We start from the raw sequence: 21,543 nt of genomic DNA, 5'->3' as shown, positions 1-21,543 counted from the left end.
GGACCGGAGTCCAGAACTGCCCCACCAACACCTCCCCGCAATCGCCCTCCCTCCACGCTGCTGCCTCTCGCCACGCTGCAGTGCCAGGGCAGCTGGCAGCACCCCCTTTACTCCGCCCGTGCGCCCCAATATCTCCTTACTTGCCTCGGAGACAGAGTCTGGCCGGGAACGCTCCTTTTGAAGTGCCTTGGGACATTTTATTGTACGATATAAATGCAAGTTTTTGTTGTTGTGCCTATGGTACTCCGTACAGTTACATGGAAGAGCAGTGCAAAAAAATGTATCATACTTTAAAAAAACCCACACGCGATTGTACAGGGATTATCTGCAACCCCCTCCGTGACATTCGCTCCAACACGTTTCAGATGGAAATCCATCAGCTTGCCCCGAGAACACGGACGGTAAAATCATTTGCACTAAAGAAACCTTCCCCGCCCCGGCACTTTTCCAGCTCCAGGGAATTTTGTCACAAAGACCGAATTTAAAAAGTAATGAACAGAATCTCCTGGGATGCTGGGACAGGAGCAGAGTCAGGCGAGGAGCAGAGTTAGCTGAGCACAGCACGGATCGATAGCACACATAGAGGTCGGGGAGAATCTAATCGAGGGGATCAGGGGGGTTTATATATAGAATAATGGATACCTGGGAGTGATTACAGACTGGAATCTAATCGAGGGGTTCAGGGGGTTTATATATAGAATAATGGATACCTGGGGGTGATTACAGACTGGAATCTAATCGAGGGGATCAGGGGGGTTTATATATAGAATAATGGATACCTGGGGGTGATTACAGACTGGAATCTAATCGAGGGGTTCGGGAGTTTATATATAGAATAATGGATACCTGGGGGTGATTACAGACTGGAATCTAATCGAGGGGTTCAGGGGTTTATATATAGAATAATGGATACCTGGGGGTGATTACAGACTGGAATCTAATCACGGGGTTCAGGGGGTTTATATATAGAATAATGGATACCTGGGGGTGATTACAGACTGGAATCTAATCGAGGGGTTCAGGGGTTTATATATAGAATAATGGATACCTGGGGGTGATTACAGACGGGAATTTAATCGAGGGGTTCAGGGGGTTTATATATAGAATAATGGGTATATGGGAGTGATTACAGACTGGAATCTAATCGAGGGATTCAGGGGGGTTTATATATAGAATAATGGATACCTGGGAGTGATTACAGACTGGAATCTAATCGAGGGGTTCAGGGGGTTTATATATAGAATAATGGATACCTGGGAGTGATTACAGACTGGAATCTAATCGAGGGGTTCAGGGGGTTTATATATAGAATAATGGATACCTGGGAGTGATTACAGACTGGAATCTAATCGAGGGGTTCAGGGGGTTTATATATAGAATAATGGATACCTGGGGGTGATTACAGACTGGAATCTAATCGAGGGGTTCAGGCGGTTTATATATAGAATAATGGATACCTGGGAGTGATTACAGACTGGAATTTAATCGAGGGATTCAGGGGGTATATATATAGAATAATGGATACCTGCGGGTGATTACAGACTGGAATCTAATCGAGGGGTTCAGGGGGTTTATATATAGAATAATGGATACCTGGGGGTGATTACAGACTGGAATCTAATCGAGGGGTTCAAGGGGTTTACATATAGAATAATGGATACCTGGGGGTGATTACAGACTGGAATCTAATCGAGGGGTTCAGGGGGTTTATATATAGAATAATGGATAAATGGGGGTGATTACAGACTGGAATCTAATCGAGGGGTTCAGGGGGTTTATACATAGAATAATGGATACCTGGGAGTGATTACAGACTGGAATCTAATCGAGGGGTTCAGGAGGTTTATACATAGAATAATGGATACCTGGGGGTGATTACAGACTGGAATCTAATCGAGAGGTTCAGGAGGTTTATATATAGAATAATGGATACATGGGGGTGATTACAGACTGGAATCTAATCGGGGGGTTCAGGGAGTTTATATATAGAATAATGGATACCTGGGGGTGATTACAGACTGGAATCTAATCGAGGGGTTCAGGGGTTTATATATAGAATAATGGATACCTGGGGGTGATTACAGACTGGAATCTAACCGAGGGGTTCAGGGAGTTTATACATAGAATAATGGGTACCTGAGGGTGATTACAGACTGGAATCTAATCGAGGGGTTCAGGGGGTTTATATACAGAATAATGGATACCTGGGGGTGATTACAGACTGGAATCTAATCGAGGGGTTCAGGGGGTTTATATATAGAATAATGGATACCTGGGGGTGATTACAGACTGGAATCTAATCGAGGGATTCAGGGGGTTTATATATAGAATAATGGGTATCCGGCGGTGATTACCCAAATTTAAATGGAGAAAAATTGCTAAGTGCTGCAGTACAGAGGGACCTGGGTGTCCTTGTGCATGAAACACAAAAAGTTAGTATGCAGGTACAGCAAGTGATCAGGAAGGCAAATGGAATGTTGGCCTTTATTGCAAGGGGGATAGAGTATAAAAGCAGAGAAGTCCTGCTACACCTGTACAGGGTATTGGTGAGGCCACACCTGGAGTACTGCATACAATTTTGGTCTCTGTATTTAAGGAAGGATATACTTGCATTGGAGGCTGTTCAGAGAAGGTTCACGAGGTTGATTCCAGAGATGAGGGGGTTGACTTATGAAGATAGGGTGAGTAGGTTGGGCCTCTACTCATTGGAGTTCAGAAGAATGAGGTGATCTTATTGAAACATGTAAGATAATGAGGGGGCTCAACAAGGTGGATGCAGAGAGAATATTTCCTCTCATAGGGGAAACTAAAACTAGGGGACATAGTCTTAGAATAAGGAGCCGCCCATTTAAAACTGAGATGAGGAGGTATTTCTTCTCTCAGAGGGTTGTAAATCTGTGGAATTCTCTGCCTCAGAGAGCTGTGGAGGCTGGGTCATTGAATATATTTAAGGCGGAGATAGACAGATTTTTGAGCGATAAGGGAATAAAGGGTTATGGGGAGCGGGCGGGGAAGTGGAGCTGAGTCCATGATCAGATCAGCCATGATCTTATTGAATGGCGGAGCAGGCTCGAGGGGCCAGGTGGCCTACTCCTGCTCCTATTTCTTATGTTCTTATTACAGACTGGAATCCTGCACTGTGATTGTTTGTAACTATTTGGGTGCAGAGTACAGTCAGGTTACAGATATATCAAAATTCATGAGTCAATAAATACCCATCACTCTTGGCAGCCGGAAGCTGCTTCTTCAGCTCCCCCTTGTCCTCTGCGTTCAGGAGGCCGAAGCCTTTGAGCTGGGTGGCGCTGTAGGCGGGCAGGAAGCCCAGTTCCGCCCGCTTGCCCACGAAGCAGTCGGGATGGTACCAGCGGTCAATCATTCCCAACTGCGGCTTCTCCGGGTCAATCATTTTCTTCGAGACTCGCACCGTATCCTGTGTGGTGGAAACGCAACAGGATTTTTAAACAGCAAGGAGCGAGATGATGGAGGGAGCGAGGGCGGGGGATGGGGAAGGGACCGGGGGCCTGGAGCCCTGGGCTCCTCAATGTTATGTCCCCGCTAAACCACCTTAAACATTCACTCCCTCCACCACCGGCGCCCCCTGGCTGCAGTGTGTACCATTGACAAGATGCACTGCAGCAACTCGCCAAGGCTTCTTCGGCAGCACCTCCCAAACCCGCTACCTCTACCACCTAGAAGGACAAGGGCAGCAGGCGCATGGGAACACCATCACCTCCAAGTTCCCCTTCAAGTCACACACCATCCTGACTTGGAAATATACGGCCGGTCTTTCATCGTCGCTGGGTCAAAATCCTGGAACTCCCTCCCTAACAGCACTGTGGGAGTACCTTCACCACACGGACTGCAGTGATTTAAGGCGGCGGCTCACCACCACCTTCTCAAGGGCAATTAGGGATGGGCAATAAATGCCGACCTTGCCTACGTCCCCAGAATGGATATAAGAAAATGACAAGAATCCATGCCCGCCACATTATTTAATTAAAACACCAACCAGAGACTCTCCCAGCCACTTTCTATCAGGTTGAAGCAATGTCTTTACATCCAGCAGGAAACCATTAGCCCTTTTACCAGAGGCCTGACCCCACGCCCCCTGCTGGCCCAATCGCTAACTGCACTGCCGTGTACGGCACTGAGCCACACACCGTGCGGAGACATTGAGGGAAGCTGAACTCAATCCTGCCATCAACAGGCTCTTTCCAGGAGCAGTTACTGGAGGAGATAGGGGAAGGGCGAAAAAAAAGGCACTTTGTGGCTGATACAAGAACAAAAGAATTAGGAGCAGGAGTCGGCCATTTGGCCCCCCGAGCCTGCTCCGTCTTGCAATAAGATCATGGCCGATCTGATTATGGACTCAGCTCCATTCCCTGCCCGCTCCCCATAACTCTCGACTCCCTCCCCGCACACCTGAGAAACCCTTGGTTTACATCTCACCTGAAAGATGGCAGCTCTCCCTCAACACTGCACTGGAGCATCAGCCTGGATTATGGGCTCAAGCCTCGAGAGTGGGGCTTGAACCCACGACCCTCTGACTCCCGAGGCAAGAGTGCTACTCACTGAGCCAAGGCTGGCACCTAAGTGACAATGACATTATCTTTGTCCTGTATTACCAATGCCTTTTTTTAAAATGCGTAATGTAAAATTAGGCCCCAACTCCCAGACTGTGTTATTCTAACTGGGCCCCAACTCCCAGACTGTGTTATTCTAACTGGGCCCCAACTCCCAGACTGTATTATTCTAACTGGGCCCCAACTCCCAGACTGTGTTAGTCTAATTAGGCCCCAACTCCCAGACTGTGTTATTCTAACTGGGCCCCAACTCCCAGACTGTGTTAGTCTAATTAGGCCCCAACTCCCAGACTGTGTTATTCTAACTGGGCCCCAACTCCCAGATTGTGTTATTCTAACTAGGCCCCAACTCCAAGACTGTGTTATTCTAATTAGGCCCGAACTCCCAGACTGTGTTATTCTAATTAGGCCCGAACTCCCAGACTGTGTTATTCTAATTAGGCCCGAACTCCCAGACTGTGTTATTCTAACTGGGCCCCAACTCCCAGATTGTGTTATTCTAATTAGGCCCAAACTCCCAGACTGTGTTATTCTAATTAGGCCCGAACTCCCAGACTGTGTTATTCTAATTAGGCCACAACTCCCAGACTGTGTTATTCTAATTAGGCCCGAACTCCCAGACTGTGTTATTCTAATTAGGCCCGAACTCCCAGACTGTGTTATTCTAACTGGGCCCGAACTCCCAGACTGTGTTATTCTAATTAGGCCCGAACTCCCAGACTGTGTTATTCTAACTGGGCCCGAACTCCCAGACTGTGTTATTCTAACTGGGCCCGAACTCCCAGACTGTGTTATTCTAACTGGGCCCCGACTCCCAGACTGTGTTATTCTAATTAGGCCCGAACTCCCAGACTGTGCTATTCTAACTGGGCCCCAACTCCCAGACTGTGTAATTCTAATTAGGCCCCAACTCCCAGACTGTGTTATTCTAATTAGGCCCAAACTCCCAGACTGTGTTTTTCTAATTAGGCCCGAACTCCCAGACTGTGTTATTTTAACTGGGCCCCAACTCCAAGACTGTGTTATTCTAATTAGGCCCCAACTCCCAGACTGTGTTATTCTAATTAGGCCCAAACTCCCAGACTGTGTTTTTCTAATTAGGCCCGAACTCCCAGACTGTGTTATTCTAACTGGGCCCCAACTCCAAGACTGTGTTATTCTAATTAGGCCCCAACTCCCAGACTGTGTTATTCTAATTAGGCCCGAACTCCCAGACTGTGTTATTCTAATTAGGCCCGAACTCCCAGACTGTGTTATTCTAATTAGGCCCGAACTCCCAGACTGTGTTATTCTAACTGGGTCCCAACTCCCAGACTGTATTATTCTAACTAGTTATAGACAGGCAGGTGGAATGAACAGATACATGGCAATTGAAATTTAATGCAGAAAAGTGCAAAGTGATACATTTTGGTAGGAAGAACAAGGAGAGGCAATATAAACTAAAGGGTACAATTCTAAAGGGGGTGCAAGAACCTGGGGGTATATGTGCACAAATCGTTGAAGGTGCAGTGCAGGTTGAGAAAGCGATTAATAAAACATTCGAGATCCTGGGCTTCATAAATAGAGGGATAGAGTACAAAAGCAAGGAAGTTATGAATGAACCTTTTAAAAAAAAACTGGTTCGGCCTCAACTGGAACATTGTGTCCAATTCTGGGCACCACACTTTAGGAAGGATGTGAAGGCCTTAGAGAGGGTGCAGAAAAGATTTACGAGAATGGTTCCAGGAATGAGGGACTTCAGTTACGTGGATAGACTGGAGAAGCTGGAGTTGTTCTCCTTAGAGCAGAGAAAGTTGAGAGGGGATTTGATAGAGATGTTCAAAATCATGAGGGGTTTGGACAGAGTAGATAGAGAGAGACTGTTCCCATTGGTGGAAGGGTCGAGAACCAGTGGCCACAGATTTAAGGCGATTGACAAAAGAACCAAAGGCGACACGAGGAAAAACGTTTTACACAGCGAGTGGTTAGGATCTGGAATGCACTGCGTGAAAGGGTGGTGTAGGCAGACTCAATCTTATCTTTCAAAAGGGAGTTGGATAAGTACCTGAAGGAAAAGAAATTGCAGGGCTACGGGGAAAGGGTGGGGGAGTGGGACTGGCTGAAGTGCTCTTGCAGAGAGCCAGCATGGGCTCGACGGGCCGAATGGCCGCTTTCTGTGCTGCAACAATTCGATGATTGTAACTCCCAGACTGTGTTATTCTAACTCCTCAATGTTCGAAGTGATTGCTTGATGTCCACTCACCTTTTCTATTTTTTTGCTGCAGCCTTTACAGGTGCTCCTGTTTGATTTGGCATATTCCACTAAAAAATCACTCAGGGTCTTCTCCCCTTTCCCCTCAACCTGGTTACCGCCTTTGCCTGTGTTTTTAAAAAGAGAACATGCTTTAAAAGGCAAACAAGACGGATAGTGGAATCCCAATACCTACAGATTTAGTAGGGAAGATAAATGAGTCTCCAAATTTTGGCCATCCACACGTCATGGTACAGCCGTAAACTATGTCCAAGCTAATCCGTCTGCTTGAGAGACTGGTGAAGCTGGGATTGTTCTCCTGACAGCAGAGAAAGCAAGCTTGTTCGTTCGAGAAGGTAAAGAGATTTGGTAGGTGTTCCAAATTGTAAAGGGTTTTGCTAGAGTAAATATGGAAAAAAAAGTGTTTCCACTGGCGGAAGGGTCAATAACCATAGGACACAGATTTAAGATAATTAACAGCAGAGCCAGAGGGGAGATGAGGAGACATATTTTAAGCAGCTAGTTGTTGTAATCTGGAAAACACGGCCTGAAAGAGCAGTGGAAGGAGATTCAATAGTAACTTTCGAAAGGGAATCGCATATAGAGTTGTAAAGGAAAAATTTGCAGGGTTCTGAGGAAAGGGCAGGGAAAGTGGGAATAATTGGACAGCTCTTTCAAAGTCCCGGCAGACACAATGGACCGAATGGCTGTCTTCTGTGCTGATTCATTCTATGATTAGGTGCATGCTGTGGAGCCTGGTAGGGTCATACATGGAGTCTAAGTGCACGCTCCTCTTAATTTGCTGATATCCCAAGCTGCCGAGGCCAACAGATCTCAGAGTGGTAATTTAGGATTAATCCGCCAATGAGGTCAAAGCACAGAGAACAGCCCTTCCCAAACCACAACATTTCAAATAGGACAAAGCGGAGAGTCAGGAAACATAAAACATAGATGGGAAGTACGATGCCAGGCCTACCTGGCTCACAGGCCTAGCTCAGGCCTAGCTGGCTCACAGGCCTAGCTCACTCACCGGCCTAGCTCAGGCCTAGCTGGCTCACAGGCCTAGCTGGCTCACAGGCCTAGCTCAGGCCTAGCTGGCTCACAGACCTAGCTCAGGCCTAGCTGGCTCACAATTTTGTTTTTCAAGCCACTAATTCTGAACAATCCACCAACTTGAATTTTTCACCTACACAAGAATTTACCGGCAAAAAGTAACATTCATAACCTAATAAAAAAAAGCAAAAAAATTCTGAATAAGAGTCTTATTTTTACTCATTGAGTTGCCTAGACTGGGTTGTAAATCCCACAATGCGGGTGGAAAATGTGTACGAAGAGAAAGAGATATCTGGAGAGAAGGGCAGACTCTTGCCTCATTCTAATTAGATTTATATTGTTTTCAAAAAAAAGTTGAATTATGAAAGCAAACAAATCCTCTTTAAGGGAAACAAATAAGAAGGTAGAGTAGGATAGGGAGGGGAAACTGGTTGAGAGGGCCTCTTGGTGGCTATGGATGGAGTCCTAAGGATGAGGTCAGTGATAGTGGGGAGGGGGTGAGGGAGAGGGAGGGAGTAGTCCATAGGGTAGTGAGGGGCTGGCAGGAAGAGAAATGGCTTGTGGGAAGATAAGGGTGAGGGGCATGATGGGAGCCAAGGGGTGAGAAACACCCACTGAGAACCCCCCCTCCACCCCACCATCACCATGCAATCTTTGGTGGCTATTTCTGCCACACCACCCACCACCTCCCAAATGAAATGAAAGAAAGGAGAACAAAAGAATTGAGGAGAGAAGTGAGACCCAGAGGAGAGACGATTAGCCTGGTGTAATGGTACCCTCCTGCCAGTAGAGGCTCTCTAGCACCACCACTGGTGGGAGGGTACACTTACAGCGCGACACATTTACACGGGCAGTTTCCATTATAAACATAAGAAATAGGAGCTGGATTAGGCCATACAGCCCCTCGAGCCTGCTCCGCCATTTAATACGATCATGGCTGATCCGATCATGGACTCGGGTCCACTTCCCCGCCCGCTCCCCATAACCCCTTATCCCCTTATCGGTTAAGAAACTGTTTATCTCTGTCTGAAATTTATTCAATGTCCCAGATTCCACAGCTCTCTGAGGCAGTGAATTCCACAGATTTACAACCCTCAGAGAAAAAATTTCTCCTCGTCTCAGTTCTAAATGGGCGGCCCCTTAGTCTAAGACCATGCCCCCTAGTTCTAGTCTCCCCCATCAGTGGAAACATCCTCTCTGCATCCACCTTGTCAAGCCCCTCATAATCTGATACGTTTCGAAAAGATCACCTCGCATTCTTCTGAATTCCAATGAGTAGAGGCCCAACCTCCTCAACCTCAATTATAAAGCTGGACACGGCAATTTACAATGGGAATGTAATAGTGAAAATATAACGTACCTCCTCCTGCCCCTCCGGTCTCAATGGCCTTTTTAATCTTCTCCTGATCGTCCCACCGCAGGTCCGACAAGCAGTCCACATCGGCGGGCGACACGACCCGCGCTCGCTTCCAGAAGCAGGCGTAGTGGTGCCAATGTGGCACCTTCCCGTCAAACATCGGCGACTGCAAGGGAACAACATTCATGCAACAGTCACACCGGCAACACAGGCGACTTCAACACTGGCACGGGACGCTGCAACCGCCCGCCCCCCCCCCCCATTGATGGAGGTGTCTGTGCAAGTCTGAAGTGGTGTCCTGAACCCTGACCGGGGGTGGGGGGGGGGAGGGGATCTATTGCTCAGATAGGCTGGAGTATCAGAAAGGAGAGAAAAAAAAATAGCTCCTTTAACAGCCAATAAAGTGTAGTCACTGTTGTATTGTGGGAAATGCGGCAGCCAATTTGCGCACAGCAAGCTCCCACAAACTTCAATATGATAAATGACCAGATAATCTCTTTTAGCGATAGTGGTTGAGGGATAAATATTGGCCCAGGACACCGGGGATAACTCCCCTGCTCTTCTTCGAAATAGTGCCGTGAAATCTTTTACGTCCACCTGAGAGAGCAGACGGGGCCTCGGTTTAACATTTCACCCTCCGACAGTGCAGCACTCCCTCAGCACTGCACTGGAGTGTCAGCCATGTGTTGAAGTGTCTGGAGTGGGACTTGAGCCCACAACCTTCTGATTCAGAAGCCAGAGTAGTACCAACTGAGCTTGCAATGCTTGATTTTTTTTAAAATGGGACACATAATCTAGGTCGAGGCATGAAACATTAAAACGAGCTCGGCCTCTTCAGACGGATGTTGAACAGCCCATGATCCTGTTACAACATGAACAAAGAGCTCCCTCGGTATCCCGGCCAACATCCTTTCCTCAACAAACACCACGGCAAATACACGGGGAGCAGTCCTTCGGACTCGTTTCGGCGCGCAAAATGGCTGCCGCAAATCCTCGCGTAGCAACGGCAATGGAACTGCAAACAATTCATCGTGTGGAGCTCAGAGATGCTCGAGAGCCAGAGAGAGATTACAACACAGAAACTGGCTGCGTGGCCAAGCGCATATCTAACATATGTTGCCACGCTATCTGCTCCAGTCACTAACCTCGCCTCACAAACCGCAATGGAAAAAAAGTTAAAAAAGTTAAACCCCCGCTCTCTGTCTTACATTTTATCTCCCCTCGGTATAAAACTCCTGTTCACTGCAAACAGTCTGATAAGGTGCTCTATAAATGCCAGTCCCTCTTTCTGTAAGGGTACAAGTCTATATTATACCGGGTACGGTACTGGACCAAGGGAAGTTCTCCCCGGTGTCCGGGCCAATAGTTATCCCTTCAGCCAACAGATTATTTGCTCATTGATCTCATTGCTGTGCGTGTGATCTTGCTGTGCGCAGATTGGCTGCCGCGTTTCCTGCAACAGTGACGTCACTTCAGTAAGGACTTGCCTGGCTGCAGAGAGCTTCGGGACATCCTGACGTCGTGAAAGGTGCTATAGAAATGCAAGTCCATTCTTTCGACGTCAACCGAGGTCTAAACAGGAAGCATGTGAATGGGCAAAATCTTTAATTAGAGAGAATACAACAACAACTTGTACTTAGATAGCGCCTTTAACGTAGTGAAACGTCCCAAGGTGCTTCACAGGAGTATTAGGAGATAAAAATTTGACACCAAACGACTGGAGAAATTAACGCAGATAACCAAAAGCTTGGTCAAAGAGATAGGTTTTAAGGAGGGTCTTCAAGGAGGAAAGAGAGGTAGAGAGGCGGAGAGGTTTAGGCAGCGAGTTCCAGAGCTTAGGGCCCAGGCAACAGAAGGCACGGCCACCAATGGATGAGCGATTATAATCAGGGATGCTCAACAGGGCAGAATTAGAGGAACGCAGATATCTCGGGGGGGGGGGGGGGGGGGGGGGGGGGCTGGAGGAGATTAGAGAGATATGGAAGGGCCACGGAGGGATTTGTAAACAAGGATGAGAATTTTGAAATCAAGGCGTTGCTTAACTGGGAGCCAATGTCGGTCAGCGAGCACGGGGGTGATGGGTGAGCGGGACTTCGTGCGAGTTAGGACATGGGCAGCCGAGTTTTGGATCACCTCTAGTTTACGTAGAGTAGAATATTGGAGGCCAGCCAGGAGTGCGTTGGAATAGTCAAGTCGAGAGGTAACAAAGGCATGGATAAGGGCTTCAGCAGCGGATGAGCTGAGGCAAGGGCGGAGACGGGCGATGTTACGGAGGTGGAAATAGACGGTCTTAGTTACGCTGCAATAGAATTCAGAGGAAGTCATGTGCTGTGGTCTGGTCAGACTGCACTTTGAGCACTTTGTCCCGTCGGGCTCGCTGAGAAACAAGGGAGACCCTCGTATGTTGGAAGCAGTGCGGGGGAAGATCCACAAGGCCCCTCTCCGCATCAAAGGTCTGGGGCATGAGAAGCTCGAGGTCTAACAGGTGAATCATACAGACAGCTCGGGGTGTGAATCAGGCCAATCCTGAACATTTCTTTCAATTAAATGAGAGTAGGGCACGGAGGGCAGTGACTCAAGCCAGTAAATGTAATACACGCTAGCAACAGCAACTTGCATTTATATAGCGCCTTTCACAACCACCAGACGTCTCAAAGCGCTTTACAGCCAATGAAGTATTTTTGGAGTGTAGTCACTGTTGTAATGTAGGAAATGAACAAAGACGGGCTGAACAGCCTTCCTCCTCCGCACTGATCTTATCGCTATTACATTGCTATCTAAAACGAGAAAGGTTAATTCGGACAAAAGCACTGCAATCCCAGATATACCATTCCTCTTGCCTTTACGAAGTCAATCCCAGCCACGACTGTGTGGTTGGAGATGTGAAACCAATTGACTGCCCAGCTTCCAACACTCACACTGGCCATCTGAAGTGGGGCTTTCGAACTCTGCTATAATTAAAGGGTGAAGAATGGGTCTCGGGACTACAAAGAGCTAAACAGACTTTTGCAGTGGTCAGCTTTCTAAGTTGCTTAATGGGCAGAAGAGATAACGCTAAGAATAATATGTCAGAATGATTAAGTGTTACAAGTTGTATAACCTGAGGTCAATTACAAATAGCCAAACGGTTGAACCACGGGAGGCCTAGAGAGACAGTTAAACAGGGCAAGGGGTCAGAAGTGACACGATGGAGAAAACTGGTATGAGACATAGGCCAATGATTGATTAATTCCCTTTCGCGTCACACAATCAGCAATTGTGCACGCGGGCTTTGGGCCAATTAAATGGCATAAGGGACCGTGCACGAGGCTAACATGCATCAAGTCTATAAAAGATTGCTTGGAACTTTGTATCACTGGAGAAGCCTGGCTACAGACATAGAGCAGGCGGTCTCCCAACCGGTGCAAGTAAAAACTACTTGAATCTTCAAACCCAGACCTGGTGTTGAGTGTTTTATTAAATACTCCATTACTATGTGTGCGGGAAGTGTATCCAGCTGCAGCTCCTGACAGACCGCATTGCGGCACTGGAGCTGTGCATGGATCCACTCTGGAACATCCGCGATGCTGACAATGCCGTGAATAGCGAGTTGGTCACACCGCTGGTAAAGGTTACACAGGCAGATAGGGAATGGGTGACCATCAGGAAGAGCAGTGGAAGGAAGGTAGTGCAGGGGTCCCCTGCGGTCATCTCCCTCCAAAACAGATATACCACTGTAGAAGAAAAAACCCAATCCTTGTCCTAGGTTAAAGGAAGGGTTAAGTTCGCTTTTGCTGACTCTGTACAATTCACGAAGCTGGAGAGAATTACCGAACCTCATCAACCTCAAAGAACAGAAAATTCTATATACATGACTATCTGGTGTTTACATGAGTATCCAGATAGCTGGTTATCAACAGAAGGACTGGGAGAAACTATGCAAGAAAGAGATAAAATGTGCCTACCGGGATGACCTTTGTAATGTATGAATAATGCTCATGTATAATAGATGATCTTTGTACTCACGGAATATATGAATAATGTTTATGTGTGGAGTTTTAGATAAAGTTCTTGCTTTGATGGCATTTACAAAGAATGTATGAATAATGTACTTGAGTGGTAAGTTACAGATAAAATTCCTGTTTCAATAGTATAAGAATAGAGCACATTTGCCTGTTAACTTCAGAGTTCTGCCTTGGTACGCACTAAGCGGGCTCTCCAAGATATCTTGCTAGTTTTAGTAATAAACTTCTCTCGAAGCAAATTCTGAAAGTCTCCGCCTGAGTTAATTTAAGCTAAGTTTCCTCGACAACCACCTTGGGTACTGTTGGGGGAGATGGCTCATCAGGGGAGGGCAGCAGCAGCCAAGTTCATGGCACCGTGGGTGGCTCTGCTGCACAGGAGGGCAGGAAAAAGAGTGGGAGAACTTTAGTGGTAGGGGATTCCACTGTAAGGGGAATAGATAGGCGTTTCTGCGGCCGCAAATGAGACTCCAGGATGGTAAGTTGCCTCCCTGGTGCAAGGTTCAAGGATGTCTCGGAGCAGCTGCAGGGCATTCTGGAGGGGGAGGGTGAACAACCTGTTGTTGTGGTGCATATAGGTATAGGTAAAAAGCTAAACGATATAGGTAAAAAGCGGGATGAGGTCCTACAAGCTGAATTTAGGGAGCTAGGAGTTAAATTAAAAAGTAGGACCTCAAAAAGATAGTAATCCCAGGATTGCTACCAGTGCCACGTGCTAGTCAGAGTAGAAATAGCAGAATAGTTAGGATGAATAGGTGGCTTGAGGAATGGTGCAAGAGGAAGGGATTCAAACTGGTGCTGGGGGAGGGTGGGACCAGTACAAATCAGACGGTCTGCACCTGGGCAGAACCGGAACCAATGTCCTAGGGGGAGTGTTTGCTAGTGCTGTTGGGGAGGAGTTAAACTAATAGTGCAGGGGGGTGGGAACCTCTGCAGGGAGACAGAAGGAAGTAAAATGGGGTCAGAAGCAAAAGGTATAAAGGAGAAAAGTAAAAGTGGAGGGCAGAAAAGTCAAAGGCAAAAATCAAAAAGGGCCTCATTTCAACATAATTCTAAAAGGGCCAAGTGTGTTAAAAAAACAAGCCTGAAGGCTCTGTGCCTCAATGCGAGGAGCATTCGTAATAAGGTGAATGAATTAACTGCGCAGATAGCTGTTAACAAATATGATGTAATTGGGATTACGGAGACATGGCTCCAGGGTGACCAAGGCTGGGAACTCAACATCCAGGGGTATTCAATATTCAGGAAAGATAGACTGAAAGGAAAAGGAGATGGGGTAGCGTTGCTGGTTAAAGAGATTAACGCAATAGTAAGGAAGGACATTAACTTGGATGATGTGGAATCTGTATGGGTAGAGCTGCGGAATACCAAAGGGCAGAAAACGCTAGTGGGAGTTGTGTACAGACCACCAAACAGTAGTAGTGAGGTTGGGGATGGCATCGAACAGGAAATTAGGGATGCGTGCAATAAAGTTACAGCAGTTATCATGGGTGACTTTAATCTACATATAGATTGGGCTAAACAAACTGTAAGCAATACGGTGGAGGAGGATTTCCTGGAGTGTATAAGGGATGGTTTTCTAGATCAATATGTCGAGGAACCAACTAGAGGGCTGGCCATCCTAGACTGGGTGATGTGTAATGAGAAGGATTAATTAGCAATCTTGTTGTGCGAGGCTCCTTGGGGAAGAGTAACCATAACATGGTAGAATTCTTCATTAAGATGGAGAGTGACACAGTTAATTCAGAGACTAGAGTACCGAATTTAAAGAAAGGTAACTTCGATGGTATGAGACATGAATTAGTTAGGATAGACAGGCGAATGATACTTAAAGGGTTGATGGTGGATAGGCAATGGCAGACATTTAAATATCACATGGATGAACTTCAACAATTGTACATCCCTGTCCGGCGTAAAAATAAAACGCGGAAGGTGGCTCAACCGTGGCTAACAAGGGAAATTCGGGATAGTGATAAATCCAAGGAAGAAGCATATAAATTGTCCAGAAAAAGCAGCAAACCTGAGGAGTGGGAAAAATTTAGAATTCAGCAGAGGAGGACAGAGGGTTTAATTAAGAGGGGAAAATAGAATACGAGAGAAAGCTTGCCAGGAACATAAAAACTGACTGCAAAAGCATCTAGATATGTGGAGAAAAAGATTAGTGAAAACAAATGTGGGTCCCTTACAGTCAGAATCAGGTGAATTTATAATGGGGAACAAAGAAATGACAGACCAATTGAACAAATACTTTGGTTCTATCTTCACTAAGGAAGACACAAATAACCTTCTGGAAATAGTTGGGGTTCGAGGGTCTAGCGAGAAGGAGCAACTAAAGGAAATCCTTATTAGTCAGCAAATTGTGTTAGGAAAATTGATGGGACTGAAGGCCGATAAATCCCCAGGGCCAGATAGTCTGCATCCCAGAGTACTTAAGGAAGTGGCCCTAGAAATAGTGGATGCATTGGTAGTCATTTTTCAACATTCTATAGACTCTGGATCAGTTCCTATGGACTGGAGGATAGCTAATGTAACACCATTTTTTTAAAAAGGAGGGAGGGAGAAAACAGGTAATTATAGACCAGTCAGCCTGACATCGGTAGTGGGGAAAATGTTGGAATCAATTATTAAAGATGTAATAGCAGTGCATTTGGAAAGCAGTGACAGGATCGGTCCAAGTCAGCATGGATTTATGAAAGGGAAATCATGCTTGACAAATCTTCTAGAATTTTTTGAGGATGTAACTAGTAGAGTGGACAAGGGGGAGCCAGTGGTGGTGTATTTAGACTTTCAAAAGGCTTTTGACAAGGTCCCACACAAGAGATTAGTGTGTAAAATTAAAGCAAATGGTATTGGGGGTAATGTATTGACGTGGATAGAGAACTGGTTGGCAGACAGGAAGCAAAGAGCAGGAATAAATGGGTCCTTTTCAGAATGGCAGGCAGTGACTAGTGGGGTACCGCAAGGTTCAGTGCTGGGACCCCAGCTATTTACAATATACATTAATGATTTAGATGAAGAAATTGAATGTAATATCTCCAAGTTTGCAGATAACACTAAGCTGGGTGGCGGTGTGAGCTGTGACGAGGACACTAAGAGGCTGCAGGATGACTTGGACAGGTTAGGTGAGTGGGCAAATAAATTACAGATGCAGTATAATGTGGATAAATGTGAGGTTATCCACTTTGGTGGTAAAAACAGGAAGGCAGATTATTATCTGAATGGCGGCAGATTAGTAAAAGGGGAGGTGCAACGAGACCTGGGTGTCATGGTACATTAGTCATTGAAAATTGGCATGCAGGTACAGTAGGCGGTGAATAAGGCAAATGGCATGTTGGCCTTCATAGCGAGAGGATTTGAGTATAGGAGCAGGGAGGTCTTACTGCAGTTGTACAGGGCCTTGGTGAGGCCACACCTTGAATATCGTGTACAGTTTTGGTCTCCTAATCTGAGGAAGGACATTCTTGCTATTGAGGGAGTGCAGCGAAGGTTCACCAGACTGATTCACGGGATGACAGGACTGACATATGAAGAAAGACTGGATCGACTCGGCTTATATTCAATAGAATTTAGAAGAATGAGAGGGGATCTCATAGAAACATATAAAACTCTGACAGGATTGGACAGGTTAGATGCAGGAAGAATGTTCCCGATGTTGGAGAAGTCCAGAACCAGGGGTCACAGTCTAAGTATAAGGGGTAAGCCATTTAGGACTGAGATGAGGAGAAACTTCTTCACTCAGAGTTGTGAGCATGTAGAATTCTCTAACACAGAAAGTTGTTGAGGCCAGTTCGTTAGATATATTCAAAAGGGAGTTATATGTGGCCCTTACGGCTAAAGGGATGAAGGGGTATGGGGAGAAAGCAGGAAAGGGGTACTGAGGTGAATGATCAGCCATAATCATATTGAATGGTGGTGCAGGCTCGAAGAGCCGAATGGCCTACTCCTACACCTAATTTCTGTGTTTTCTATTTTCTATGTGCACACCTTCGTACTACACACACATGCAAAGTAGCAGCAAAATAGTGAAGGCTGAGTTGATAGAGGTCAGTAAGATTATGAACGGGTTTGATAGGGTAGACATGAGATGTTGCAGCTTGTGGTGGAGTCCTAAACTTGGGGCCATAAATATTAGACAGTCACTAATAAATCCAATAGGGAATTCAGGAAAAACGTCTTCACCCAGCGAGTGGTGAGAAGGTGGAACTCACTACTGCAGGGAGTAGTTGAGGCGAGTATGTATTTAAAGTAATCGGTTATCAGAAGGTTTAGAGGGGATTTGAGGGGAAATTTCTTCACACAGCGGGTGGTGGGGTCTGGAACTCACGGCCTGAAAGGGTGGTAGAGGCAGAAAGCCTCACATTTAAAAAGTACTTGGATGTGCACTTGACGTGCCGTAACCTACAGGGCTACGGACCAAGAGCTGGAAAGTGGGATTCGGCTGAGATAGCTCTTATGCTGATTGGGCGAGATGAAGAGGCGGCTCGGGCGGAGCATAAACACCACCACTTGGGCCGAATGGCCTGTTTCGGTGCTGTACATTCTGTGTAAGGGCAGGTGCCACCAGCAGCATAACCCAGCAAGCTTTGCGATTTGGCGTCGGCAGAGCAAGCTGGTTTTATACTTGTCTGAGGAGCGCTTGATGGTGACTGGAACCGGGGGCCTGAAAATGGAAGGTGTTCCATTGCACAGCATTGGTACCACTCACCTCAATCCACACAAAACTGACCAAACTGGGTGAAAGTTTCACTAACTTGGATGGGGAGGATTAGCATTTTTTCTTAAACTGCGTCACTCTGATGCCTTTCAACACAGCAACATATTCCTCCCCCCTCCATTTATTTGTAAACATTTGCACTCCCTTCAGAATCCGACTATTCATTTCAATCTTTTAGAACCTATGATTCTGTGTCTAAAAAAAGCCGGCAGTGAAGCATAATTGGGGTACTGCAGTGTGAAGCACCGAGAATTGAAGAGTTTAGTCTGTACAGGAAGGAGGTGGTAGGGAAGATCTTACAGCCCACCTGCAATCAACCTCCAAAATTGTGCATATCCAGTTATGCATTTAAAAAATATTTATTTTCTAAATTATGATTAAAAACGCCAGGGATTTTTAATTCCAGTAAGAAGCATTAAGGCTTTGTGAATGGAAGGAAGGGGGGGGGGGGGGTTACCTTTGACTCCCAATTTCAAGTGGATTTTTGAATTGCATTGCATTGCATGCATAATATAAGTTGCAATCGTTTGCTTTAAGTCCCTCCCGCTTTTCGATGTGAATATTACAGGCTGTTGGCGGGCCTGCCGAACAGCGTGATTCATCACCCAGGACCCGCAGACCAAAACAGAAAGGTGCTGAGTACAAAGTTACATTTGCAATCTCAAAAACGATGCAAACGTGATACCGATAATAAACCCTGCGCCTCAAACTAAAAATGCATTTAAAATAAAAAGGATGTATCGGAATAATGAAACTCTGCCGGCCGCAGTCAGCAACACGAGGCCTTCCCGCTTGCAGGAGAGAAAGGGGGAGCTAAGTTTCTGGGCCACCCCTTCTGATAATCATTTCTGATAATCGAGCTCTCCCCGCCCCCCGGTTACCTGCACCATGATTGCAAGCCGCAGAGAATCTTTGGCGATGCTTTCTCCGCATTTTTTGCAGGAGGCCCGTCCGCTCTTTGCATACTCGGCTTTGAAGAGCTTGTCCTCAGCCATGGCTGTGCCTGCAAGCGCCGAGAGGGGGAGGGAGGAGAACGAGCAGGCGCGACGGGCTGAGAGAGAGAGCCGGGGTGATTGACAGGAACCCAGACCCGGGGGTGATTGACAGGAGCCCAGACCCGGGGTGACTGACAGAGCCCAGACCCGGGGTGATTGACAGGAGCCCGGAGCCCGGAGTGATTGATAGGGAGCCCAGACCCGGGGTGATTGACAGGAGCCCAGAGCCCGGGGTGATTGGCAGGAGCCCAGACCCGGAGGTGATTGACAGGAGCCCAGACCCGGGGTGACTGACAGAGCCCAGACCCGGGGTGATTGACAGGAGCCCGGAGCCCGGAGTGATTGATAGGGAGCCCAGACCCGGGGTGATTGACAGGAGCCCAGACCCGGGGTGACTGACAGAGCCCAGAGCCCGGGGTGATTGACAGGAGCCCAGACCCGGGGGTGATTGACAGGAGCCCAGATCCCGGGGTGATTGACAGGAGCCCAGACCCGGGGTGATTGACAGGAGCCCAGACCCGGGGTGACTGACAGAGCCCAGAGCCCAGGGTGATTGACAGGAGCCCAGACCCGGGGTGACTGACAGAGCCCAGACCCGGGGTGATTGACAGGAGCCCGGAGCCCGGAGTGATTAATAGGGAGCCCAGACCCGAGGTGACTGACAGAGCCCAGAGCCCGGGGTGATTGACAGGAGCCCAGACCCGGGGGTGATTGACAGGAGCCCAGACCCGGGGTGACTGACAGAGCCCAGACCCGGGGTGATTGACCGGAGCCCGGAGTGATTGATAGGGAGCCCAGACCCGGGGTGATTGACAGGAGCCCAGAGCCCGGGGTGATTGGCAGGAGCCCAGACCCGGGGGTGATTGACAGGAGCCCAGACCCGGGGTGACTGACAGAGCCCAGACCCGGGGTGATTGACAGGAGCCCGGAGCCCGGAGTGATTGATAGGGAGCCCAGACCCGGGGTGATTGACAGGAGCCCAGACCCGGGGTGACTGACAGAGCCCAGAGCCCGGGGTGATTGACAGGAGCCCAGACCCGGGGGTGATTGACAGGAGCCCAGACCCCGGGGTGATTGACAGGAGCCCAGACCCGGGGTGATTGACAGGAGCCCAGACCCGGGGTGATTGACAGGAGCCCAGACCCGGGGTGACTGACAGAGCCCAGACCCCGGGGTGATTGACAGGAGCCCAGACCTGGGGTGATTGACAGGAGCCCAGACCCGGGGTGATTGACAGGAACCCAGACCCCGGGGTGATTGACAGGAGCCCGGAGCCCAGGGTGATTGACAGGAGCCCAGACCCCGGGGTGATTGACAGGAGCCCAGACCCGGGGTGACTGACAGGAGCCCGGAGCCCAGGGTGATTGACAGGAGCCCGGAGCCCGGGGTGATTGACAGGAGCCCAGACCCCGGGGTGACTGACAGGAGCCCAGACCCGGGCTGACTGACAGGAGCCCAGACCCGGGGTGACTGACAGGAGCCCGGAGCCCGGGTTGATTGACAGGAGCCCGGAGCCCAGGGTGATTGACAGGAGCCCGGACCCCGGGGTGACTGACAGGAGCCCAGACCCGGGGTGACTGACAGGAGCCCGGAGCCCGGGGTGATTGACAGGGAGCCCAGAGCCCAGGGTGGCAAACAGGAACCTGGAGCCCGGGTGATTGACAGGAGCCCGGAGCCCGGGGTGATTGATAGGGAGCCCGGAGCCCGGGTTGATTGACAGGAGCCCAGAGCCCGGGGTGATTGACAGGAGCCCAGTGCCCGGGGTGATTGACAGGAGCCCGGAGCCCAGGGTGACAAACAGGAGCCAGGAGCCCGGGGTGATTGACAGGAGCCCGGAGCCCGAGATGATTGATAGGGAGCCCGGAGCCCGGGGTGGCAAACAGGAACCTGGAGCCCGGGTGATTGACAGGAGCCTGGAACCCGGGGTGATTGCCAGGAGCCCGGAGTCTGGGGTGATTGACAGGAGCCCGGAGCCCGGGGTGATTGACAGGAGCCCGGGGAGACCCCCAGATTCGTGGTGATTGACAGGAGCCTGGAGCACACGGGCACTAAGACATATGAACATAAGAATTAGGAGCAGGAGTAGGCCATTCAGCCCTTCGAACCTGCTCTGCCATTCAATAAGATCATGGCTGATCATCTACCTCAACTTCACTTTCCTGCCCTATCCCCATAGCCCTCGATTCCCTTCATATCCAAAAATCTAGCCATCTCTGTCTTGAACGTACTCAAAGTGAGCCTCCACAGCTCTTTGGGGTAGAGAATTCCAAATCATCCAATAATCATCCTCTGACTGAAGAGGTTTCTCCTCATCTCAGTCCTAAATGGCCAACCCTTTATTCTGAGACTGTGACCCCTGGTTCTAGACTCCCCAGCCAGAGGAAACATCCTCCCTGAATCTACCCTAACAAGCCCTGTAAGAACTTTGTATGTTTCAATGAGGTCACCTCTCATTCTTCTAAACTCTAGAGAATGTAGATCTAGTCTGCTCAATCTCTCCATGTCGGACAATCCCCCATCTCAGGAATCAGTCTGGAGAACCTTTGTTTCATTTCCTCTGTTGTGTATAGAAGAACTCCACACTGAGTACTGTGAGCTGAACTTAGTGTG

The 21,543-nt window shown here is 48.3% G+C and overlaps 1 protein-coding gene across 1 annotated transcript in view; it reads right to left on the bottom strand.

Annotated features, from left to right (window-relative positions):
• Window positions 1–19,068, bottom strand: part of parp1 (poly (ADP-ribose) polymerase 1) — a 116,971-nt gene extending 97,903 nt beyond the window's left edge. The window contains exons 1-4 of the mRNA XM_070885835.1: window positions 18,820–19,068; window positions 9,227–9,389; window positions 6,826–6,941; window positions 3,216–3,430 (exon numbers count right to left, since the gene is read on the bottom strand). Coding sequence (XP_070741936.1) covers window positions 3,216–3,430; window positions 6,826–6,941; window positions 9,227–9,389; window positions 18,820–18,933 — 608 coding nt within the window. The 5' untranslated portion in view covers window positions 18,934–19,068. The remainder of the gene's footprint in view (window positions 1–3,215; window positions 3,431–6,825; window positions 6,942–9,226; window positions 9,390–18,819) is intronic.
• Window positions 19,069–21,543: the final 2,475 nt, after the last annotated feature.

Source organism: Pristiophorus japonicus, chromosome 7 (assembly GCF_044704955.1).
Source record: "Pristiophorus japonicus isolate sPriJap1 chromosome 7, sPriJap1.hap1, whole genome shotgun sequence".
Taxonomy (NCBI): domain Eukaryota; kingdom Metazoa; phylum Chordata; class Chondrichthyes; family Pristiophoridae; genus Pristiophorus; species Pristiophorus japonicus.
This window is presented reverse-complemented; position numbering and strand designations above follow the sequence as displayed.